Source organism: Nycticebus coucang, chromosome 2, assembly GCF_027406575.1.
Source record: "Nycticebus coucang isolate mNycCou1 chromosome 2, mNycCou1.pri, whole genome shotgun sequence".
Classification (NCBI taxonomy): Eukaryota; Metazoa; Chordata; class Mammalia; order Primates; family Lorisidae; genus Nycticebus; species Nycticebus coucang.
Window position 1 is genome coordinate 143,379,574 of NC_069781.1, and position 27,545 is coordinate 143,407,118.

The 27,545-nt window shown below is 41.2% G+C and overlaps 1 protein-coding gene across 6 annotated transcripts in view; it reads right to left on the reverse strand.

The window, feature by feature from the left end:
* Positions 1–2,471: 2,471 nt before the first annotated feature.
* The window catches only part of OCA2 (OCA2 melanosomal transmembrane protein), a 535,577-nt gene continuing 510,503 nt past the window's right edge, over positions 2,472–27,545 (reverse strand). For all 6 annotated transcript variants that reach the window (XM_053582039.1, XM_053582042.1, XM_053582040.1 and 3 more), the window contains one exon: positions 2,472–3,053. In XM_053582039.1, coding sequence (XP_053438014.1) covers positions 2,969–3,053 — 85 coding nt within the window. In that variant the 3' untranslated portion in view covers positions 2,472–2,968. The remainder of the gene's footprint in view (positions 3,054–27,545) is intronic.

The following is a 27,545-nucleotide window of genomic DNA, read 5'->3' on the forward strand; positions in this document are numbered from 1 at the left end:
TGCCAAAGGTCCCACACACAGCCACCAGTGCAAGCTTGGGAAAGACATGCTCACGTGGAACAGAGAGCAGACACACGCTTCACCTAGACTCTAATGGTCAGTCCTCACAGCCATGACCGTCAGATGTGCAGCCACGGAGCTGGAAATGCCAGCTGGTTGCAGCAGTGCAGCATTCAGAGTGAGCCACCATCTGCCCCCAATGTCTTTTTTTGTCATTTCACAACAGTATTTAATAAGCATCAGTTTGTTCACCTGCTAATGCTGGAGACAGTTTAGGAGGGAGTGTGGACAAAAACATATCGCCTCTCAATGGTGGCAGAACTGATGGTACTTCTGATGTCTCATTAATGCAGAAGTGGCCATGCCTTCTGCTGAGCACAGCTGGTGTGGCAGATGAAGCCAAGGGTCTTCCTTCTGCCCCTCTTCCTCACCCCCATTTTCCCCTCCCTGTTCTCTGTCCAAACACACTGCCCTGTGTGGATAGCAGCAACAGTACCTCTCTCCCTTTGCCTCTGGCTGCTTCAGCCCATGGGAAGGACAGGAGGAAACCATGGAGAGAAGGCCCCAGGGGTGTCCAACCTGTGGTCCATGGGCAGTATGCTGATTTTGTGAGGATATTTTTTGCTTATCAGCATTGGATATCATGAAAAGTATGCACAGACCTTTTCTTGTTGCTTATCAGCTTTCTTTAGTGTTTGTGTATTTAGTATGTGGCTCAAGACAACTCTTCTTCCAATGTTCCACAGAAAATAAATAGCATTGGACACCCCTGCAACTCAAGGTGATTCATTCCCACCACTCCCTCTGGCAAAATGACTCATGCAGCTCCTGGATGGTCCCTCTCATCCAGCTCTCTGCATCTCCAGGTCCTGGTAACTGCCCCCATCCCTCACTCTGAGAGCCAAGGGGAGCCTCCTCTGACCATCCCTGAAGAACAGCACCATCCCTGCCTGGCTAAAGTCATTTCCAGCTGCCCAATGTGGGTGGGCAAGTCTCCAGCCAGGCAGGATAGAGGCTGCCTGATGCCTGGGGTCTTTATTTTAAAGTAAAAGCAGCTGTCCAATTTGTTGGTAGAGTCTTTAATTTAAGAACAGAAATAGCAAACTAAGCTAGGTGGGGACTGACATAGGAAGTCGGCAGAAGAGAAAGGCGGAGGAATCAGAGCTTCAGGGACAGGAAATGCACTCTGCATAAAGCTGGAGAGAACAGTGGCAGTTAGGAGCACCAGAGAGACACTGCTGAGATGAAAAGCTCAAAAGGCACTTCCTGGGGACAGTGTGGTGTGGCCTGGAGGTGGAGTTGAGGAAGGTGAAGTTGAGGAGGTAGAGTTGAGGCGATGGAGTTGAGGGAGGTGGTGGGGCCAAAGCAAGCCAAGCCCCCTGAGGCCTGCATGTAAAGGGAAAGCTGAGGGGATGAGGGAGAGGGAGGAAGGGTCCAGGCACCAGCAAAGTGAGGTAGCAGGTGGGGAGATGAAGGGAGGAAAGGAGGACACAAGCTGAGCTAGATGCAGCTGGGGGCAAGGAAGACGCCATGGCCACTTGCAGCATGGCAATGAGGGGTAAGAGAGGACGCCACTCCTTTTAGTGAAAGGGCTGAGGGGACATCTAGGTTTTAGGGTGGCCAAGAAAGAGGAGCCGAGCAGGAAGGGCTAGGGGCTCCTTCCCTGGACAGTCTGAGGCTCAGGCCCTTCCACAGCATCCAGCCAGGTGTACTGGGGGGCATCAGCATGATGTCACCCAAGGCCAGAATTTAAAACAGAAATGAGGCTGCCTGGTAGCTTTGCTGCCCAGGGATCCAAAGGCCATATTCTCCTAAATTCTCCCAGCCTTTCAGGAAGGTAGTAGGCTGCCAATTCACAGGAGAAAGGGCACCTGGGGGTGTGAGTGACAGAAATGGGACCAGAAAAGTCCTTGATGTTTTTGTGCCCTGAGCATCTTAAGCCTTTAGAAGTCTTTACGTGGTGATCATCTCGGAGCAGAGTCCCTGGTAGACATTTTCATCTCAAGGCATCATGAAAAGAAGGCTTAAAACTGAAGAAGTCCCTCTGGGTGTCACCAGGGACAAGGAGGCAGAGGCAGCAAGGCCCTTTGTTCTTATTACTTACTCCTGTCCTGTGTGGAATGCTCCAGAAAAGAACCACAATATAGCATTGACAGAACCATCAGAGTCTCAGAAGCCCAGCCAAGCAGAGGGTATTTACTGCACTTGTGTATTGATGGAAATAGCACAGACACTCCCAAAACAGAGGGAATCATTGCTTTAGTCTGTTAAATATGTAAACTATTATTATAAAGGCATCTATAATTTTTCCACAAGTCAAATTTCTGGACTTCTAATAGATAACTTAAAAACTCCAGACATAAAAATATAAATGGATAAAATGCTAGTTGACACCCTGTAAACTATTAAAAATCCAAGAATAACACATTCTAAAACAGTTTGTCAAAGAACAGTTTACAGTTTATTTTTTTAATACAGAAAATGTTTCCTTAAAAGCAGTGTGCCTTTTCCCAGAAACAGTCTCTATGCAGAGGGCATACAGTTTGAAGGCTGATTATTTTAGCATGAAAAGTGATTGCATGAAGAGAAATCATGCATGTGTCACCCCAGTTGAAGTGGCATTAAAGCAGAACAAGCAGTGACAAGCAGGTCTGTCTCCTTTCCTACATAGAACAGCAAGAAGTACTTTGAAATATACCTATTTTTCTTAGGGGACTCGAGTGAGTTATCTCGTGTTTCCTGTTTTGTTCTTGGGGAGAAAGAACAGGCAGCAGAGGCCAAAATCTCCCAGGGTCCACTGGGACAGGAGCATGAGTAGCAGAGGTCTTTCCCAGGGTGGCTCTGCTCTGACTCATCTCCAGAGTGAGCACCATTTTTTCCTCCAAAGAGTGATGTCAGGGTAGTTTTCTGACTGATGTTTGTGGAAGATCACGTTTCCCTTAGTCTTCGGGCAATGAGTGGGGATCTGCTAGCCCCATCCCACCACCACATGAGCGACGAGCAGGTAGCACATCCCCACGGTACAGGACACGACCATCATCGGGAAGCCCAGTCTGAAATGCAGAGAGAGACTGGTTATGACATCTCATGTCTAGGAGCACCATGAGATATGGACTGGTTTTTACAACGTATTACTCTTAGAGAATATGGCCTTAGGATCTTCATACACACACAAGTTCATTACTTTTTATTCCTAGAAATCAGAAAGTGGTTTTAAACTGGGTTGTGTGGGTGCACACTTCTGCTGACATCGCCCACTGTACACAATTTCATGTGAGAGCTGTTCAGCATTTTTTCCCATTGTTAAAGGGTGTTTGCAGCCTCCATTTGTTCACTCAGAGCATGAATAGGCCGGCCCTTCCTCACTGCCAGTGTTGTGTGCTGGGCCACTCTAAATCTCTGGATGTTTCCTGCAACAGTGTCATCTTCCAATACATCTTCTCTGAGGAATTCCCACAGAGGTTGCATTCCCACAGACTCCCCAAATCCCTCACATTCAAAGCTGTGGGGAGCTTAAGAAGTAGGTTTGGAAAATAAGGCCAGGTCTTTCAAAGGAGGTAAGTGGGAAGACTAGGATTCTCTTCTACATTGGAGAGATGGAAGATGTGTACGCAAGTAAGCACAAATGCAACATTTGTGCTGTGCTTCTGTGCTGCGCCTGGTTCCTGTGAATTCATACCCTGTCTTACAGATACTGACAGATTCCCACCAGCATTTGGAATCTGTCCTCTGCAGCCACTGTTTAGTTCTGCTTTATCACTCAGAAAGGTCCCTGAACAGATTACAGTTTGGGTTTCAAAAGGCTTAAAAATTCAGGGGGAAGGTAGAGGTCAAGAAAGAAATCCAGCAAGAAGAACCTCATGTGTGACAATCACAAGGCCCATGGCATCTCCTTTCCTGGCTGTGTGTGTGAGAAAAAGGCCCTCAGAAAGAGCTGAGGTCTCTCTGCAGAGCTGTGATGGAGCATGAAGCCACACACCTGAGTGAAACAGCCCTTAAATTGTACAGTAGACACAGGCATTTCAGCAAGGTAGGAGGATTATCTTAGTTTCTCTTCTGAAAACCTTTTATTTTACCACAAATAAATAAATAAATAAATGAAAGAGCACACACATAACAGATTTCAGAAAAACATTTCAATTTTTAAAAGCTTTATGAACTTGGTTTTGAAAACAACTAAACATGTTTGCAAAAAGTCATCCCTTTTTATTGAATTCTGGAGAAACACAACCCATGGCTGAGTCTGATCAATTCCAGGCATCACAAACATCATTGCCAGCTTTCATAGAGACACAAACATTTGTGCTGCTGTGACAGACTTTGTAGAACAAGTTAATCTCAGGTAAGATGTTGAACACCTCTGCCAGGGATCTGAGACCATGCTCCAGAAGCAAATCTGCCTCGCCAAGCATGGATCCCACAAAAAAGCAGAGCTTGTCCCTGAGGAGCCCAAACCTGAAGGAGATTCCTCAGGGATGGGTTTGGATGGATTTGTGTTGCCAAGTGAGATCACTGGTGTTTCAGGATGCCCCCAGGCCTGAGAAGGCACATCACCCAGGCACTGATGCCGGAGTTCAGACTCCGTCAGAAACACACAGTTCCCTCCCAAGTTTAGACACTGTGACAATCTCTACATACATGAGGACTGTGTGAGTTCACACTTGCCAATCCCTGAGAACAGTGCCTGGCCACATAATGAACTCTCAACAAGAGTGAGCCAAATGCACCTTGTTGTGGCATGAGTTGTGTTTAGTGGTAAGGAAATCAACTACACAAATACTTGAAGGGTTTGTTGGAGAAGAGAGAATGGAACTGTTTTACTCTCAAGCTAAAAGCTATACAAATATAACAGGCTTCTAGTTCTGGAGCAAGATGAAATTGATGCATTTCTTCTTATTCCCCTACTAAAGGCAGACAAAAAGCCTGAGAAGTACATAAAACAAACAAAGGAAGTTAGAGAGATTACAGCATATCAGCTGAGAACTTCAGGACCCTAAAAAACACCATGACAGTGAATATCCTTTTTGATTTCCTTCAGACATCCTACTGCTGGGAAGCCAAAGAGTGGGAAATGTCAATGGATGGTAGACAAACAAAACAAAAGGAAAACAAGAGAAGGCTGTTCTTCCAGGCAAAGAGGCAGACAGAAGACTCCTAGATAGTAACTGTGCTGTTCCTACCAAATACTGTTCCTTCCAAGCCCACCTGCCATAATGAGCCACCTCTCCTGTAGTGTCAGTGAGGACCATGTGGGGACACTAGAATTGCTCCCTCATCTGGAGTGAGAGAGGTCCTCTTTCCCTTGGGTACGGTGGTTTCAAAGGAAACATAGTTAGGACTCCACGACTTTTATCACCTTTTGCCAGCAATAAGGCTTCACCCCCTCCCCAAAATATCAGCAAGTTGGAGGTCACATGGAGATAAAAATCCTCCTACCCTCTATGTGGTAGGGACAGGGACCTGCTGAGGACCCACATCCCCAACCTCCTTGGCAGTAAGGCACTTCCTCATACACTGACATCAACAGAGGCCTGGGGGAAGCCTGGATTTCCAACCCCACCCAGTAACAGTGGGGAGATGGCTCCTATTCCACCAGCATGGGGTCAGAAGAGGTCTGCCAAAATAGAAGGCTTACATGAGATCCATGTGTCATAACACAACACTGAAGATGTGAAGGATGTGATGAAATATCTCCCGTCATCCTAAGAACCAACAATTTTTTAAGTTGAATGAGACAAGATGATCAACAGTGCCAACACTGATGTGATACGGGTGTTAAAGTTACATGACAAGGAATTCAAAACAGCCATCATAAAAAGTCTTCAGGGAAGCACCTGTGACTCAAAGTAGTAGGGCACTAGTCCCATATGCTGGAAGTGGCAGGTTCAAACCCAGCCCTGGCCAAAAAGCTACAAAAATAAATAAATAAATAAATAAATAAATAAATAAATAAATAAAGTCTTCAGCAAGCAATCACAAACATTCGAAACAAATGAAGAAACAGAAACTCTTCAGAAAAGAAATATGAGATATAAAGGAGAACCAAATGGGAAGTTCAGAAATAAAAACAGAATAGAAAAATAAAATTAAAACAAGCAGAAGGAATGAAATAATAAAGATAAGAGCATAAATCCATAAAATTAAAAAACAGGAAAACAGCATAGAAAATCAATAAAATGAGCTAAAATATCAATAAAGTTAACCCACTTCTAGAAAGACTGACAAAGGGACAAAAGAGAGAGAAGGCAAAGATAACATAAGTAGAACAAGGGAACTCACAGCAGGCACCATGGACACTGAAAGGATAAAAGGGGAGCACTGACCAAGCATGTTGGTTCACACCTGTAGTCCCTGTACTCAGGAGGCTGAGGCAGGAGGATCTCTTATGCCCAGAGTCTAAGGTTGCTGTAAGCTATGATGCCATACCACTCTAGCCTGGGCAAAAGAGTAAGACTCTATCCCCCAAACAGAAAAAGGAGTAGTATTTAAAAACTTTACATATTGAGGTGCTGGGACCTGTGATCGGCACCCTCCCGGATCCCAGTAAGAGATGAGCAGGGACCCTCCCAGACCTCCGGAAGAGCTGCGCAGGACCTGAGATTGGCACCCTCCCACCTCCGGAAGAGCTGCACCGGGACCCATCATCGGCACCCTCCCCTCCGTAAGAGCTGCGCCCGACTGACCCCAGTAAGTGCTGTGCCAGGACTGCTACCCTGCCTGCTGGGCCTCCCCACACCCTGAGCAAAAACTTCAGGAGCCACGCAACCCGGCGTCTTCCCTCCTGTACCTTCCCTACCTCCACAACCACCTGTGATCTGGCCAGGGACTAGGGTAGCCGCATGCCCTCCGGAGCCCTCCCTGCCTCTGCATGGAGCTCTTCTCCTGGCCAGAGACTGCTGGAGACTTGGGTGCTCTGTGCCAAAGTAACTGGGTGCCACGCACTCCCAGAACCATGTGCACCACCCCCCACCCTGTTGGTGGATCTAGGGGTGTCACTCTCCAGAGCTGCTCCCACACCCAGAACTTCCTGGCTGGGGCAGCCCCAGAAGAGCTACACAGGGTCACTCCCTACAAAGATCCAGCAAAAATAGAGTGATCCCCCTGGGGTCTAACCTTGGAGAGACACCACTACAAATCTGAGGATGGCCAGAGGCAATGGTGAAAAACAATCACGAGATGAAATCAGAGGAAAAACTCTGGCAATATGAATAATCAGAGTAGATCAACTCCCACAAGGAACAATGGGGCAGACACAGCACAAGATCCCATGCACAAACAAATAGCTGAGATGTCAGAAATCGAATTCAGAATATGGATAGCAAATAATCAAATTAGAATTCCAAGCAGTAACCCAAAAGACGTCTCAAGAATTCAATGAATTCAAAGACCAAATGACCAAAGATTTTGACACATTGAGACAAGAAGTTGCAGCCCTCAAAGATCTGAGAAACACAGTAGAATCCATTAGTAACAGAATGGAGCAAGCAGAAGAAAGGATTTCAGACATTGAAGACAAAGCTTTTGAACGCTACCAAACTCTCAGAGAGGAAGAGAAATGGAGGGCAAAAACAGATCACTCTCTCAGAGAGCTCTGGGATAATTTGAAGAAAACCAATATTCATCTTTTAGGGATACCCAAAAGTGGAAGTGGCTTCACAAGGCACAGAGTCTCTTCTCTATGAGATTATGAAAGAACTTTCCAGACATCCCAAGAGATTCTGAATTTCAGATAGCTGACAGTTTCAGAACTACAGCATGACTCAACCCAAATAATACATCCCCAAGACACATCATAATCAATTTTACTAAAGTTAATATGATGGAGAAAATTCTGAAAGCAGCCAGATGAAAGAAAACCATTACCTACAAGGGGAAGAATATTAGAATAACTGCAGATCTCTCTACTGAAACCTTTCAAGCTAGAAGAGGATGGTCATCAACTGTTAATCTCCTGAAACAAAAGAACTTTCAACCCAGGATCCTGTACCCAGCTAAACTGAGTTTCATTTATAGTGGAGAGGTTAAATACTTTAATGACATTCACATATAGAAGAAATATGCCACAACTAATCCAGCCCTCCAGAATATTCTCAGACCAATCCTCCATAAAGACCAGCATAATCCTCCACCACAAAAGTAAACCCACCCCAAAACTTTTGATCAAATTCCAACTTCCACAGTCGCAAAAGGATGTCCACCAGACTCTCGAAAGGCTTATCAATAATCTCAAATAATGTGAATGGTTTAAATTGTTCTCTAGAGAGGCACAGGTTGGCTGACTGGATACAAAAACTCAAGCTGATATCTGCTGCATACAAGAATCTCATGTTACATTAAAACACAAATACAGACTCAAGGTGAAGGGATGGTCATCTATACTGCAGCCAAATGGAAAGCAGAAAAAAGCAGGTGTTGCAATCCTATTCACAGATGCAACAGGCTTTAAACCAACCAAAATAAGAAAGGATAAGGATGGACACTTCATATTTGTTAAAGGTAATACTCAATATGATGAGATTTCAATTATTAATATTTATGCACCCAACCAGACTGCACCTAAATTTATAAGAGAAACACTAACAGACATCAGCAATTTGATTTCCTCCAGTTCCATAGAAGTTGAAGAATTTAACACCCCTTTAGCAGTGCTGGATAGATCCTCCAAAAATAAGCTAACCAAATAAATCTAAGATTTAAACTTAACCATTCAACATCTAGACTTAACAGACATCTACAGAACATTACATCCCAACAAAAATGAACACATTCTTCTCATCAACCCACGGAACATACTCCAAAATTGACCACATCCTGGGCCACAAATCTAACCTCAGCAAATTAAAAAAAAAAATAGAAATTATTCCTTGCATCTTCTCAGACCATCATGAAATAAAAGTTGAACTCAATAACAACAGGAATCTGCATACCCATACAAGAATATGGAAGCTAAATAACCTTATGCTGAAGGATAGATAGGTTATAGATGAGATTAAGAAGGAAATCACCAAATTTGGGGGAAAAATAAAAATGAAGACATGGATTATCAGAACATCTGGGATACTGCAAAGGCAGTCCTAAGAGGGAAATTTATAGCACTGCAAGCCTTCCTCAAGAAAATGGAAAGAGAGCAAGTTAACAACTTAATGGGACATCTCAAGCAATTGGAGAAAGAAGAACATTCCAACCCCAAACCCAGCAAAAGAAAAGAAATAACCAAAATCAGAGCAGAATTAAATGAAATTGAAAACAAAAGAATTATACAACAGATAAATAAATCCAAAAGTTGGTTTTTTGAAAAGGTCAATAAAATAGATACACCTTTGGCCAACCTAACCAGTAAAAAAAAGAGTAAGATCTCTAATTTGATCAATCAGAAAGGGTAAAGATGAAATAACAACAGACCCCTCAGAAATTCAAAAAATCCTTTATGAATATTACAAGAAAATTTACTCTCAGAAATATTAAAATCTGAAAGAAATTGACCAATACTTGGAAGTATGCCATCTACCAAGACTTAGCCAGAACAAAGTGGAAATGTTGAACAGTCCTATATCAAGTTCTGAAATAGCATCAACTACACAAAAATCTCCCTAAAAAGAAAAGCCCAGGACCAGATGGCTTTACGTCAGAATTCTACCAAACCTTTAAAGAAGAACTAGTACCTATATTACTAAACCTCTTCCAAAATATACAAAAAGAAGGAATACTACCCAACACATTCTACAAAGCAAACATCACCTTGATCCCTAAACAAGGGAAAGACCCAACAAGAAAAGAAAATCATAGACCAATATCACTAATGAATATTGATGCAAAAATACTCAATAAGATCCTAACAAACAGAATCCAACAACACATCAAAAAAAATTATACAACATGACCAAGTGGAATTTATCCCAGGGACTCAAGGCTGGTTCAATATACGTAAATCTATAAATGTAATTCAGCACATAAACTAAAAAATAATGACCATATTATTCTTTAAAAATATGCAGAAAAAGCTTTTGATAATACCCAGCATCCCTTCATGATCAGAACACTTAAGAAAATTGGTATAGAAGGGACATTTCTTAAAATAATAGAGGCCATCTACAGCAAACCCACAGCCAATATCATATTGAATGGAGTTAAATTGAAATCATTTCCACTTAGATCAGGAACCAGGCAAGGTTTCCCATTGTCTCCATTGCTTTTTAACATTGTAATGGAAGTTTTAGCCATTGCAATTAGGGAAGAAAAGGCGATCAAGGGTATCCACATAGGGTCAGAAGAGATCAAACTTTCACTCTTTGCAGATGACATGCTCGTATATCTGAAAAACACTAGGGATTCTACTATAAAACTTTTAGAAGTCATCAAGGAATACAGCAATGTCTCACACTACAAAATCAACACCCATAAATCTGTAGCCTTTATATATACCAACCATAGCCAGGCCAAAAAAAAAATAGTCAAGGACTCTATTCCTTTCACAGTAGTGCCAAAGGTGATGAGATATTTGGGAGTTTATCTAACAAAGGATGTGAAAGATCTCTATAAAAAGAACTATGAAACATTAAGAAAAGAAATAGCTGAAGATGTTAACAAATGGAAAAACATACCATGCTCATGGCTGGGAAGAATCAACATTGTTAAAATGTCTATACTATCCAAAGCAATACATAATTTTGATGCAATTCCTATTAAATCTCCATTGTCATATTTCAAAGATCTTGAAAAAATAATACTTCATTTTATATGGAATCAGAAAAAAACTTGAATAGCCAAGACATTACTCAGAAATAAAAACAAAGCATGAGGAATCATGCTACCAGACCACAGACTATACTATAAATCGATAGTAATCAAAACAGCATGGTACTGGCACAAAAACAGAGAAGTAGATGTCTGGAAGAGAATAGAGAACCAAAAGATGAATACACCTACTTACAGTTATTTGATCTTTGACAAGCCAATTTAAAATGTTCAGTGGGGAAACCTTCCCTATTTAATAAATGGTGCTGGGTGAACTGGATGGCAACCTGTAGAAGACTGAAACTGGACCCAACCTTTCACCATTAATAAGATAGACTCTCACTGGATTAAAGATTTAAACTTAAGACATGAAACTATAAAAATACTAGAAGAGACTGCAGGGAAAATCCTTAAGAAAACACTCTGGGTGAATATTTTATGAGGAGGACCTCCGGGCAATTGAAGCAGCTTCAAAAATACACTACTGGGACCTGATCAAACTAAAAAGCTTCTGCACAGCCAAGAACACAGTAAGTAGAGTAAGCAGACAGCCCTCAGAATGGGAGAAAATATTAACAGGTTATACCTCTGATAAAGGCTTAATAACCAGAATCCACACAGAACTCAAACGTATTAGCAAGAAAAGAACAAGTGATCCCTGGAGGAGGAGCATGATGGCGGACATGATGGAGGTGTAGCCCACCTCTCCCAAGCCACCAGGTGAGAGGAAAGGCGATCTGGACCTTCCCTGTGTGTGGATTATTGGAGTGGACAGACAGCTGGAGATGCCCAGCGAACTGGTGGTTTGCTATATATGAGGGGTAATTTAAAAATCACAGACTCTGTTGTAGAGATTCATCCCTGCCCAGCCGTGCCAGCCAGCAGGCCCCTCCCCCACGGAGGTCAGCAGCTTGTAAATGCTGACAAAATCCAATTGACAAGTAATTAATCCTGAACTGAGGGAGGCATCCAAAAGGAGAGCCACTCAAAACCACAGGGAGCTGGGCAAACAGTTGGACAATTGAAGGGAAAGGATCCTGCCCAGGAAACAGACATTTTGAACTACCCAAAAGGGCAGGCACCTTTCCCCCAGGTGTTGGAGGGGGCTGGCGGTTCAGGCTGTGCAGCGAACTGGCAGACACCCATCCAAAACTCTGAACCATAAAACTCAGAATAAATCCCACGAGCGCTCCAAACATGGAACGGCTTGAAGCCTAGGACCCAGCTTTGGTTTCTGGGGCCGCGGAGCAACTGAAGCCACGGACCGGCTATGGCTGCTGAAGCCCCGGGAACCAGCTACAGGAGATACCCCAGGAACTCAGCACCACTCCCCTTATGGCCAATTGCAGTCGCCAGTTTGCGGGGGAATCTGGGAGCAGAGAGGAGGGACTTAGGAAGCATGGACACCTGCACTGAGTGGGAGGGTCGGTCGCAAGTGCTGTCCGGAGGAGAACAGCCGAGGTTGCAAAATTCTTAGGTGACAAACTTTTACAGAAACTCCAAAATGGCAATCGGCCATGGAAGGTGGTTACCATGGTAATGGTATAAACTGTAAACCAGGTATAAGTCTCAAAACCACTCACAGCGCCACCTGGTGTCCAGAAAGTATATTGCGGTATGAATATATTCCTACGAAAGTTGATCCCTACAGCAGACATATAGACATTTATAGGTATATTTCTACCACAAGAATATTTTTGCAGTTGGTGCCTTTTTTTTTTCGTTTTGTTTTGTTTTGTTTTTTTCTTTTGGTTTTCATGGGGTTTTTTTTGCTGTTTTCTTTTTGTCTAATTTTTCCTCACCATTTTCTTAGAGGAGATTTCAATAATTTTTTATTATTACATTTTATATAGATATATTTTTTATTTCTATGTCTTCTAATTTTAATTTCTTCTTTCTTCTCACTTAACATTCCTTCTAACACCACTTTTTCTCTTTTTTTCCCTTTCTTTCAATTATTTTACGATTATCACTATTTTTATTGCAGTTGTTCTTATATTGCTGTTGTCGTGGCTATTGCTTGTATGTTTATGTGTTTCCGTCTATCTCTGTATCTATGGGCCCATGTGCCTGGTAACCTTTGTATCTGTTTATTTGTTCATTTGGTCTCAATGAGTTTAGTGTTACGACCTGTAACCCTGAGCTCCTAACACCCCCCTCCACTCTCACTCTGTGATCTGGAGACCTGCCCCCTCAGGAGTCCAGACGCTTGGCTGAACTCTCAAGAGGTATAGACAGGACCTGGACTGCAGCTGGCCAGTGCTGACTCTGTAGCAAAGGAGCGAGAAGACAACGGTTGGCTGAGAGGGAATTACACTGGACCGGTGGTGCCCCGAGGTGAAGAGCAACAGCCATCTTCAGCAATAACAAGGCCCACCCCCAGATATCCCATAGCCTCTCCTCCTGTCTTCCTGGGCAACAAGATGAGGCCGAGCATCTTCTCAGATGGCAACCACCATGGAACAGCCCTGGGACTGAAACACAGGCCCCGTGAGTAAAGGGTTTTGCTGAGACGGTACTGACCTGGGTGGAACACGGGGACTACAAAACACACCCGCAGAGCTGGGAAACTCCTAGGGTGGGGCTGGTCCAGAGAACTGCTCTACTGAGCCTAAGATGCACCTGGCCCTTAGGGTATCACCAGCCTATAGACAAAGGAGGCCAAGCGGCTACAGCCAACAACTGATCGTGCTGGGAATACAAACCCGCAGGACTAGAGACAGGGCCTGAGACACAGGTTCTGGGAACTCAAATCAGCCTCTCCTCTGCAGAGGAATCTGGCAAGGTCAGAAACAAACTCCCACAGGGTTGTTCCCTTCACCCAGTAACATAAACTAAGGGTGGGGCTGGAACTGAGTGAACACCTCCACCCTCCATCAAGTGCCTGAGGTTGACAGGCCACACCACTCCCTACTGGATAAAGACAGAGAATAGCGGCCTAGTCGAGCAGACACAGACTACCCTGTGACTTAGGCAGGTGCAAACCCCTGGAGTATCTGCTTACTGCAGACAACTGACTGGGTCACAGCCCTGTGGGGCTAGCAGAGACTGGGTGTGACAGACCTGCAAAGTGGGGAAGGAGGCATCATTTTTCCCAGACTGATCTATTTACTGGTGGCTCTTCCTGACTTCACGCAGCTCTGGAGCAAGCCATTTTAGAGCAGTCACCAGACCCCTGTGTTCCAGTTCCCAGGGACCTCTTGAACTCTCCCACCCGAGGCATCTGGTGACTGAGACAATTGACTTGGACATTTTGAACTAAGTCACTCACCTGGGGACTATCCAGGTGCTGCCCTGGGTGTGTGGTTGTAGGAAGGTTTGATTTTCCTTTTCCATTTCTTGCCTGTGGTGGGTGGGGTGACTTAATTGCTGGTATTTCTCCACAGCTGAGACTTCAACCCAGAGTAACTGTTTCACTAGGGTCAAAGAGAAACCAGCTGAAAACCAGTCAGAACCACTTAGCCGCTCTACACCAAACAGTGCCCCAGTTTCTCAGGCCACAGCACTGTACGAGTCCTCGACAAAACACCAGAGGAAAATCAAAGGGAGTAAAACAATCATGGGGCGGAATCAGTGGAAAAACTCAGGTAACATGAATAACCAGAATAGATCAACAACCCCAAGGAAAGATACGGCAGATGTAATTAAAGATCCCATTCATAAACAACTGGCTGAGATGTCAGAAATCGAATTCAGAATTTGGATGGCTAACAAGATTAACAAAATGGAAATAGGAATTCGTGGAGAAATTCAAAAGCTGTCTCAAGAATTTAACGAGTTCAAAGACAAAACCACGAAAGACTTAGACACACTGAAACAAGAATTTGCAGCCCTCGAAGATATGAAAAATACAGTGGAATCCCTTAGCAACAGAATGGACCAAGCAGAAGAAAGGATCTCCGACATTGAAGATAAACCCTTTGAACGCTCCCAAACTCTCAAAAAGGAAGAGAAATGGAGAGAAAAATGGATCACTCACTCAGAGAGCTCTGGGATAACTCGAAGAAGGCAAATATCCATCTCATAGGAATTCCTGAAACAGATGAAGTGGCCTCACTGGGCGCAGAGGCCCTTCTGCATGAAATTATGAAAGAGAATTTTCCAGACATGCCTAGAGAACCTGAAATTCAGATAGCAGATAGCTTCAGAACCCCAGCACGACTCAACCCCAATAAGACATCCCCCAGGCATATCATAATTAACTTCACTAAAGTTAATATGAAGGAGAAAATTCTCAAAGCTGCCAGGAGAAAGAAATCTATTACCTTCAAAGGGAAGAACATTAGAATGACTGAAGAACTCTCTGCTGAAACTTTTCAAGCCAGAAGAGAGTGGTCATCAACGTTTAATCTCCTCAAGCAAAATAACTTTCAACCCCAGATCTTGTACCCAGCTAAACTGAGTTTCATTTACGATGGAGAAATTAAATACTTTAATGACATACATATGCTAAAGAAATTTGCCATAACTAAACCAGCTCTTCAGGATATTCTCAGACCTATCCTCCATAATAACCAACCCAATCCTCTGCTACAAAAGTAAACTCACTCAGAAACTTCTGATCAAACTCCAACTTCCACAATGGCAAAAGGATTAAAAATGTCCACTGGACTTTCAAAAACTCAATACCCCAAATTTCACCAAACTTATCAATGCTCTCCATTAATGTGAATGGCTTAAACTGCCCTCTAAAGAGACATAGGTTAACTGACTGGATACAAAAACTCAGGCCAGACATTTGTTGCATACAAGAGTCACATCTTAACTTAAAAGACAAATACAGACTCAGGGTGAAAGGATGGTCATCCATATTTCAGGCAAATGGTATCCAGAAAAAAAGCAGGAGTTCCAATTTTATTTGCGGACACAATAGGCTTTAAACCAACAAAAGTAAGGAAGGACAAATATGGTCACTTCATATTTGTTAAGGGTAAGACTCAATATGATGAGATTTCAGTTATTAATATCCATGCACCTAACCAGAATGCACCTCAATTTATAAGAGAAACTCTAACAGACCTGAGCAACTTGATTTCCTCCAACTCTATAATAGTCGGAGATTTTAACACTCCTTTGGCAGTGCTGGATCGATCCTCCTACAAAAAGCTGAGTAAAGAAATTCTAGATTTCAATCTAACCATCCAGCATTTAGATTTAGCTGACATCTACAGAACATTTCATCCCAACAAAACTGAATACACATACTTCTCATCAGCCCACAGAACTTACTCCAGAATCGATCACACCTTAGGTCACAAGTCTAACCTCAGCAAACTTAAAAGAATGGAAATTATTGCATGTATCTTCTTGGACAATCATGGAATAAAACTTGAGATGAGTAACAACAGGAATCTGCATACACATACAAAAACATGGAAGTTAAATAACCTTATGCTGAATGATAGCTGGGTCAGAGATGAGATCAAGAAGGAAATTGCTAAATTTCTGGAACAAAACGACAATGAAGACATGAACTATCAGAACCTCTGGGACACAGCAAAGGCAGTTCTAAGAGGGAAATTTATAGCACTGCAAGCCTTCCTCAGGAGAACAGAAAAAGAGGAAGTAAGCAACTTAATAGGACATCTCAAGAGACTGGAAATGGAAGAACAATCCAACCCCAAATCCAGTAAAAGAAAAGAAATAACCAAAATCAGAGCAGAACTAAATGAAATTGAAAACAAAAGAATAATACAACAGATCAATAAATCAAAAAGCTGTTTTTTTGAAAAGGTCAACAAAATAGATAAACCTTTGGCCAACCTAATCAGGAAAAAAAGAGTAAAATCTCTAATCTCATCAATCAGAAATTGTAATCTTTAACATTGTAATGGAAGTTTTAGCCACAGCAATTAGGGAAGAAAAGGCGATCAAGGGTATCCACATAGGGTCAGAAGAGATCAAACTTTCGCTCTTGGCAGATGATATGATTGTATATCTGGAAAATACTAGGGACTCTACTACAAAACTCTTAGAAGTGATTAAGGAATACAGCAGTGTCTCAGGTTACAAAATCAACATTCATAGATTGGTAGCCTTTATATATACCAACAATAGTCAAGTTGAAAAAACAATTAAGGACTCTACCCCATTCACAGTAGTGCCAGAGAAGATGAAATACTTGGGAGTTTATCTAACAAAGGACATGAAAGATCTATATAAAGAGAACTATGAAACTCTAAGAAAAGAGATAGCTGAGAATGTTAACAAATGGAAAAATATACCATGCTCATGGTTGGGAAGAATCAACATTGTTAAAATGTGCATACTACCCAAAGCAATATATAATTTCAAAGCAATCCCCATTAAAGCGCTACTGTCCTAGTTTAAAGATCTTGAAAAAATAATTCTTCGTTTTATATGGAATCAGAAAAAACCTCGAATAGCCAAGACATTACTCAAAAATAAAAACAAAGCAGGAGGAATCATACTACCAGACCTCAGACTATACTACAAATCGCTAGTGATCAAAACAGCATGGTACTGGCACAAAAACAGAGAAGTAGATGTCTGAAACAGAACAGAGAACCAAGAGATGAATCCAGCTACTTACCATTATTTAATCTTTGACAAGCCAATTTAAAACATTCAGTGGGGAAAAGATTCCCTATTTAACAAATGGTGCTGGGTGAACTGGCTGGCAACCTGTAGAAGACTGAAACTGGACCCACACCTCTCACCATTAACCAAGATAGACTCTCACTGGATTAAAGATTTAAACCTAAGACATGAAACTATAAAAATACTAGAAGAGAGTGTAGGGAAAACCCTTGAAGAAATAGGGTTGGGCGAGTTTTTTATGAGAAGGACCCCCCCGGGCAATTGAAGCTGCTTCAAAAATACACTATTGGGACTTGATCAAACTAAAAAGCTGCTGCACAGCCAAGAACACAGTAAGTAAAGCAAGCAAACAGCCCTCAGAATGGGAGAAGATATTTGCAGGTTATGTCTCCGACAAAGGTTTAATAACCAGAATCCACAGAGAACTCAAACACATTAGCAAGAAAAGAACAAGGGATCCCATTGCAGGCTGGGCAAGGGAATTGAAGAGAAACTTCTCTGAAGAAGACAGGCGCATGGCCTTCAGACATATGAAAAAATGCTCATCATCTTTAATCATCAGAGAAATGCAAATCAAAACTACTTTGAGATATCATCTAACTCCAGTGAGACTAGCCTACATCACAAAATCCCAAGACCAGAGTTGTTGGCGTGGATGTGGAGTTATGGGAACACTTTTGCACTGCTGGTGGGAATGCAAATTAATACATTCCTTTTGGAAAGAGATATGGAGAACACTTAGAGATCTAAAAATAGATCTGCCATTCAATCCTGTAATCCCCCTACTGGGCATATAGCCAGAAGACCAAAAATCACACCATAACAAAGATATTTGTATCAGAATATTTATTGCAGCCCTATTCATAATTGCTAAGTCATGGAAAAAGCCCAAGTGCCCATCGATCCACGAATGGATCAATAAATTGTGGTATATGTACACCATGGAATATTATGCAGCCTTAAAGAAAGATGGAGACTTTACCTCTTTCATGTTTACATGGATGGAGCTGGAACATATTCTTCTTAGTAAAGTGTCAAGAATGGAAGAAAAAGTACCCAATGTACTCACCCTTATTATGAAACTAATGTAGGACCTTCACATGAAAGCTATATCCCAGTTATAACCTAAGAATTGGGAGAAAGGGGAAAGGGAGGGGAGGGAGGTGGGAGGGAGGGGGAAGGAGAGGTATTAATGGGATTACACCTGCGGTGCATCTTACAAGGGTATATGTGAATCCTAGTAAATGTGGAATGTAAATTTCTTAGCAAAATAACTAAGAAAATGCTACAAAAGCTATGTTAACTAATGTGATGAAAATGTGTCAAACGATCTATGAACCAAGTGTATGGTGCCCCACGATCATACTAATGTACACAGCTATGGTTCAATTAAAAAAAAAAAAAGAACAAGTGATCCCATCTCAGGGTGGGCAAAGTACTTGTAGAGAACTTCTCTAAAGAAGACAGACACAGAATCTACAGACACATGAAATAAAGCTCATCATCCTTAATCATTAGAGAAATGCAAATCAAAACTACTGTGAGATATCACCTAACCTCAATAAGAGTAGCCCACATAACAAAATCCCCACATGAGAGATGTTGGTGTGGATGCGGAGAAATGGGCAAACTTCTACACTGCTGGTGGGAATGCACACTAATACGTTCCTTTTGGAAGGATTTTGGAGAATACTTAGAGATCTAAAAATAGACCTGCCATTTGATCCTATAATTCCTTTACTAGGTATATACCCAGAAGACCAAAAATCACAATATAACATAACAAAGACACCTGTACCAGAATGTTTATTGCAGCCCAATTCATAATTGCTAAGTCATGGAAGAAGCCCAAGTGCCCGTCGACCCACAAATGGACTAGCAAATTGATACCATGGAATATTATGCAGGCTTAAATAAAGATGGAGACTTTACCTCTTTCATGCTTACATGGATGGAGCTGAAACATATTCTTCTTAGCAAAGTATCTCAAGAATGGAAGAAAAAGTATCCAATGTACTCAGCCGTACTATGAAGCTAATTTGTAGCTTTCATATGAAGGCTATAACCCAACTATAGCACAAGAATATGGGGAGAGGGCCAAGGGAGGGAAAAGGGGGGGCAAAAGGGGGGAAGTCAGGGTGGAGGGAGGCTAATGGGTGTGGTCACACCTACGGTGCATCTTAGAATGGGTACAGGTGAAATCTACTAAATGCAGAATACAAATATCTACATACAATAAGAAAATGCCATGAAGGCTACGTTGAATAGTTTGATGGGTATATTTCAGATTGTATATGAAACCACTACATTGTACTCCTTGATTGCACAAATGTACACAGCTATGATTTAACAATAAAAGGTTTACATATTGAGAATTTTTGCAACTATATTCATTAGTGAAATTGGTCTCTGGTTCTCCTTTTTAGTTGGATATTTTTCTGGTTTTGGTATCAGGGTGATGTTTGCTTCATAGAACATGTTGCGGAAGCTCAGACAAAAGCTTGATAACTAAAATCTACAGATAACTCAAATTAAGCAACAAGAACAACAACAAAAAAGCCAATAATCCCCTATAACAATAGGGAAGTAAGAGGAATAGAACTTTCTCTAAAGACAGACGAATGGTCAACAAGCATGTAAAAAATTGCTCATCATCCCTAATCATCAAAGAAATTCAAATCAAAATCACCCTGTGATATCATCTAACCCCAGTGAGATTGGCCCAGATCACAAAGACTCAAAGCTGCAGATGTTGGCATGGGTAGAGCTTTTGAATGCTCCCAAATGCTAAAGAGGAAGACAAATGGAGAGCAAAAACAGATTATTCTCTCAGAGAGCTATGGGGTAATTCCAAAAAACTAATATTCGCCTTATAGGAATTCCTGAAAGCGACAAGGTTGCCTGGAAAGGCCTAGATACTCTACTCCAAAAGATAATCGAGGAGAACTTCCCAAACATGGCAAGATCTTCTGAAATTCAGATAGCAGACAGTTTCAGAACCCTAGCATGTCTCAATCCAAATACAGCATCTCCCAGACATGTTATCATTAACTTCACCAAAGTTAATATGAAGGAGAAAATTCTGCAAGCTGGCAGATGCAAGAAAACCATTACCTACAAGGGGAATAATATTAGAATGACTGTAGATCTCTCTGCTGAAACTTTGCAAGCTAGAAGAGGGTAGTCATCAATCCTTAACCTCCTAAAACAAAATAACTTTCCACCCAGGATCCCGTATTCAGCTAAACTGAGTGTCATTTATGATGGAGAAATTAAATACTTTAATGACATTCACATGTTGAAGAAATTTTCCATAACTAAACCAGCTCTCCAGGATATTCTCAGATCTATCCTCTATGCATAATGAACAGCACAATCCTCTACCACAAAAGTAAACTCACTCAGAAACTTTTGATCAAATCCCAACTTCCACAGTGGTGAAAGGATTAAAAATGTCCACTGGACTTTTGAAAAACTCAATACCGAAAATATTACCAGGCTTATCAATACTATCAATTAATGTGAATTCCTTAAATTGTCCTCTAAAGAGGCACAAGTTGGCTGACTGGATACAAAAACTCAGGCCAGACATCTGCTGCGTACAAGAATCTCATCTTATCTTAAAAGATAAATATACACTAAGGATGAAGGGATGGTCATCTACATTCAGGAAAATGGAAATCAGAAAAAAGCAGGTGTTGCAATTTCATTCACAGATACAATAGGCTTTAAATCAACAAAAGTAAGGAAAGATAAGGACGGTTGCTTCATATTTGTTAAGGGTAACACTGAACATAACAAGATTTCAATTATTAACATTTAAGCACCCAAAAAGAATGCACTTCAATTTATAAGAGAAACTCTAATGCACATGAGCAACTTGATTTCCTCCAGCACCATAATAGTTGGAGATTTTAACACTCCATTGGCAGTGCTGGATAGATCCTCCAATAAGAAACTAAGCAAAGAAATTTTAGACTTAAACTTAAACCATTCAGCAATTGGATTTAAAAGACATCTACAGAACATTTCATCCTAACAAAACTGAATACACATTCTTCTCATCAGCCCATGGAACATCCTGCAAACTGATCACATCTTAGGTCACAAGTCTAACCTCAGGAAATTTAAAAGAATAGAAATTATTCCTTGCATCTGCTCAGACCATCATGGAATAAAAGTTGAACTAAGTAACAACACAAATCTGCATACTCATACAAAAACATAAAACTAAATAACTTTATGGTGAACAATACCTGGATCATAGATGAGATTAAGAATGAAATTACCAAATTTTTGGAACAAAATGATAATGAAGACATGAATTATCAGAATCTCTGGGATACTACAAAAACACTCACAGCCCACCACTGCCATCGCTTGTCAGGGCCTGGGACTGGCCAGTTCTCAGGCCTGGCTTAACTAGGTTCCAGATGTGGACTGCTAAGCTACCTTGCTCAGAAACAATTTCTCTTAGGTGCCTGAGGGCTATCTACTTTAGCTGATGAGAAAGAGAGAGAGAGAGACTTAGAGAGAGTAAATCAGTCTTAGACTATATAGATCTTAGTCTTTAGTAGAGCTTGGTAATCTTCAGCAGAGAGACATCATGCTGGCCTTCTGCAAGCAGGAGAGGAGACAGAGTTAGAGTAAGCAGGTCCATGATAGAATGCACATGCTCCCAACTGCCTTATGTTCCAGCCTAATATAAGGCTGATCTCATGCCTCTCAATAGCAAAAGTGTAGAGACTGCCAATTCACCAATGCTCTCATCTCACAAGCTCTCGTGCATGTTAGGGGAGTTAAATCCCTTTCCATACCCTTTTCACCAAGATGTTCCATTGTTGAGCTATACAGGTATTTCTTATAACTCACTTCTCCTAGCAATAAGATATATGGGCTGCTACATTCCTAAAAGGGAAATTTGTATCACTGCAAGTGTTCCTCAAAAGAACGAAAAGAGAGGATGTTAACAACATAATGGGACATCTCAAGTAACTGGGAAAGGAAGTACATTCTAATCCCAAAACAAGCAGAAGAAATTAGAGCAGAATTAAATGAAATTGAAAACAAAAGGATTATACAACATATCGATAAATCAAAGTTGATTTTATGAAAAGGTCAATAAAATGGATGATCCTTTATCTAACCTAACCAAGAATAAAAGAGTAAAATCTATAATTTAATCAATCAGAAATGACAAAGAAATGATAACAACAGACTCCCCAGAAATTCAAAAAATCCCTAATGAATATTACAAGAAACTCTATTCTCAGAAATATGAAAAACTGAAGGAAATAGAACAATACTTGGAAATACACCATCTTCCAAGACTTAGCCAGAATCAAGTAAAAATGTTGAACAGACCTATATCAAGTACTGAAATAGAAACAACTATACAAAATCTCCCAAAAAGGAAGAGTCCAGGACCAGATAGCTTCACATCAGAATTCCACCAACCTGTAAGGAGGAACTAGTACCTACATTACTTAACCTTTTCCAAAATATAGAAAAAGAAGGAATGCTACCCAACACACCCTCTGAAGCAAACATCACCTTGATGCCCAAACTAGGAAAACACACAAGAAAAGAAAATTATAGAACAATATTTCTAATAAATATTGATGCAAAAATATTCAGTAAAATCCTACCAAACAGAATCCACCAACACATGAAACAAATTACATACCATGACCAAGTGGGTTTTATCTCAAGGTTTCAAGGCTGGTTCAATATACATAAATCTATAAATATAATTCAGCACATAAACAAATTAAAAAACAAAGACCATATGATTCTCTCAATTTATCCAAAAAAACTTTTGAAAATATCCAGAATCCTTTCATGATCAGAACACTTAAGAAAATGGGTATAGAAAGGACATTTCTTAAACTGACAGAGGCAATCTATAGCAAACCCACAGCCAATATCATATTGAATGGAGTTAAATTGAAATTATTTCCAGAGGAGAGAGCAAGATGGTGGCCGAGTAATAGCTTCCTTGCATCTGGGCACCGTGAGTCTGGGGAGATAGGACTCCAGGCCTTTCTGGCTGGTGGGATCTGCCTATCATCATCTCTGTGAGGATACAGGGAGTCAGTGAGAGACCTCTGGACCCAAAGAGGAGGACTAAACCAGTGGAAAACTGGCAAGTGGTCACGTGTGTTCAATCGGTCTAAACCCGCCGGCAACTGTAAGTACAGTAGCAGTGAGACTGCAAACCAGAAATGCCTTACCTGTGAACTGTTTTGGTGTCTTTGGACTTGGCACTCAGTTGAACTGCCTTGGGGAGAGCCTGAGCAGGAGTGCAGAGAACTTTGGCCGTTGTCTAGGGCCCCAGTCTGAGCCGCTGAGCCAGACGGAGCTAATAGTGTTTGGCTGTAGGCCACAGGGAGCTACTGTGAGTGATCTGCCCAGGCAAGCTCTGCCCTCAGGGTTGCAGAGCAAGAATCGAGTGGGAGCTGGTAACCTAGCGACTGAGTAGCCTAAGGGCGGGGTCTGAGCTGCCTTTGCCCTAACCCTCAGGGGCAGAGTGAGACTGGTTTTAGCATGCTGGATAAGTGGACAGCCACTTCAGCAGTGATTCCAGCAACAAGCACTTTATCCTAGGAAAGCTTCTGCTCAGCAACTTTAAAAGTTCAAACTGCCTTTTAAGAGGGCTGAAGAGAGATTTAGGGTGTCTACTGGCTGGGGTTTGAGAAATCAGCAGCCTCCAGTCGTATCAGCACTGTGATTAACATTTCATACCTCAGAAGACCATGTGTTGCCCAGACAATATTCAACAACATATACATACTGCTTCGTTTTCGGTTGTGTTTTCTGGCTGCTGTTGTTGTTTGGCTGTTTTTTGTTTATTTTGATGTTCTTTTGTTTTTTAATTTCAACCTTTTCCGTACAGATTTTTTTCTTTCTCAATTTTTCTAGTTTAATTATAATTTGCCATTGCTTCCTTTATCAATAAATAGAACTTCATTTTTGCTAGTGTTTCTACCACTACTATTTGGCTTTTCACCAAATTTTATCCCATAAAGTTTTCTATCTGCTTGTTTTGGTTTGATTTATAGCATTTTTGTCTTTCCTCTCTACTCGGTGGAGGTGGGGTACTGTGTCTGATCAGGTTAGCAAAGAGCTGCTGACCTCAAGGGAACCACCCAACTGGGCACCCCCAGAAGGTGGTTATTTTTTTAAGGTTGTGTCAAAGTACCCTACTATACACCTATATTGCTCTGTCTCCCTCTTTCTGTGCCTCTCTTCTTTTTGTGAATATTCCTTTTACCCACTCCCTCTTCTTTCTCTATTTTTTTTCTTTTGCTCGTTCCTCCTTTCTTTCATCCCTTTCTTGCTCTTCAACCTTCTCATCCTCTGGTCCTGTACCAAAAGGACTAATCGAACCCTTAATCCACAGGCACAAGAACTTAAAGAGCAAGAGGAAGTGAAAGGATAATTAGGGCAAGGAAACAGATAAAAGAAATCACTCATGAGGAAAAATCAGCAGAAAACTCCAGGCAACATGAAGAACCAGTCCAGAACAACCCCGCCAAGGGACCATGAGATAGCTACTGCAGAGGATTCCACCTATAAAGAAATGTTAGGCTTTGCCTAACAGTTGGAATCAATGTAATCTGGCTTATTGTACACTCAATGAATCCCCAACAATAAAAAAAAAAAATACTGAATAAAAAAAGAAGAAATGTTAGGAATGACAGAAAGGGAATATAGAATACACATGATGAAAACAATGAAAGAAATGATGGAAACAATGAAGGAAACTGCTAATAAAGTGGAAAATAACCAAAAGGAAATCCAAAAACAGAATCAAATAAGAGATGAACGATATGAAGAATATAAAAAGGACAGAGCAGAGCTGAAGGAACTGAAACAGTCAATTAGGGAACTTAAAGATGCAATGGAAGAACAGGTTAGACCATGCAGAAGAAAGAATTTCAGAGGTAGAAGACAAAGTTCTTGAGATAACTCAGATAGTAAAAGAGGCTGAAAAGAAGAGAGAGAAAGCAGAACGTTCACTGTCAGAATTATTGGACTTTATGAAGCATTCCAACGTACGAGTTATAGGAATCCCAGAAGGGGCAGAAGAATGTCCCAGAGGAATGAAAGCCACACTAGAGAATATTATAAAAGAAAATTTCCCAAATATCACCAAACATTCTGACACACTGCTTCAGAGGGATATAGGACCCCAGGTCACCTCAACTATAACTGAGCTTCTCCAAGACACATTGTGATGAACCTGTCCAAAGTCAAGACAAAAGAAAAGATTCTGCAAGCTGCCAGGAGTAAGCGCCAGTTCACCTACAGGGGCAAATCCATCAGAGTGACCGCAGACTTCTCTAAGGAAACTTTCCAAGTAAGAAGACAATGGTCATCTAACTTTAATCTACTTAAACAGAAAAATTTCCAGCCCAGAATTATGTTCCCTGCTAAGCTAAGCTTTAAAATTGACGGAGAAATCAAATCATTTACGGATATGCAAACATTGAGGAAATTCGCCACAACAAGACCAGCTCTACAGGAAATACTTCTACCTGTTCTGCACACTGACCACCACAATGGATCAGCAGCAAAGTGAGAACTCAGAAATTAAAGGACAGAATCTATCCTCAACACTGATGCAAAAGATAAAACTAAGCAATGGACTCTCACAAAATAAGACGAATAGAATACTACCACACTTATCAATTATCTCAATAGATGTTAATGGCTTGAATTCCCCACTGAAGAGACATAGATTGGCTGACTGGATTAAAAAACACAAGCCATGCATTTGCTGTCTGCAAGAAACACACATGGCTTCAAAAGACAAATTAAAACTCCGACTCAAGGGTTGAAAGACAATTTTTCAGGCAAATGAAATTCAGAATAAAAGAGAAGTTGCAATCTTCTTTTCAGATACGTGTGGATTTAAAGCAACTAAATCAAAAAAGACAAAGATGATAGCAGAGCTGAAGGAAATGAAACAGTCAATCAGGGAACTTAAAGATGCAATGGAAAGTATCAGCAACAGGTTAGACCATGCAGAAGAAAGAATTTCAGAGGTAGAAGACAAAGTTTTGGAGATAACTCAGATAGTAAAAGAGGCAGAAAAGAAGAGAGAGAAAGCAGAACGTTCACTGTCAGAATTATGGGACTTTATGAAGCGTTCCAACATACGAGTTATAGGAATTCCAGAAGGGGAAGAAGAATGCCCCAGAGGAATGGAAGCCATACTAGAGAATATTATAAAAGAAAATTTCCCAAACATCACCAAAGATTCTGACACACTGCTTTCAGAGGGCTATCGGACCCCAGGTCGCCTCAACTCTAACCGAGCTTCTCCAAGACACATTGTCATGAACCTGTCCAAAGTCAAGACAAAAGAAAAGATTCTGCAAGCTGCCAGGAGTAAGCGCCAGTTGACCTACAGGGGCAAACCCATCAGAGTGACCGAAGTCTTCTCTAATGAAACTTTCCAAGCAAGAAGACAATGGTCATCTACCTTTAATCTACTTAAACAGAACAATTTTCAGCCCAGAATTCTGTACCCTGCTAAGCTAAGCGTAAAAATTCACGGAGAAATCAAATCATTTATGGAAATACAAACATTGAGGAAATTCGCCACAACAAGACCGGCTCTACAGGAAATACTTCAACCTGTTCTGCACACTGACCACCACAATGGATCAGCAGCAAAGTAAGAACTCAGAAATCAAAGGACAGAACCTAACCTCCACACTGATGCAAAAGATAAAACTAAGCAATGGACTCTCACCAAATAAGACGAATAGAATACTACCACACTTATCAATTATCTCCATAAAGGTTAATGTCTTGAATTCCCCACTGAAGAGACATAGATTGGCTGACTGGATTAAAAAACACAAGCCATCCATTTGCTGTCTGCAAGAAACACACCTGGCTTCAAAAGACAAATTAAAGCTCCGAGTCAAGGGTTGGAAGACAATTTTTCAGGCAAATGGCATTCAGAAGAAAAGAGGAGTTGCAACCTTATTTTCAGATACATGTGGATTTAAAACAACTAAAGTCAAAAAAGACAAAGATGGTCACTTTATATTGGTCAAGGGAAAAATACAACAACAAGACATTTCAATTCTAAATATCTATGCACCCAATTTAAATGCTCCCAGATTCTTGAAGCAGACCTTGCTCAGTCTGAGCAATACGATATCTGATAATACCATCAAACAGGGGACTTCAACACACCTCTTACAAAGCTGGACAGATCCTCTAAACAGAAA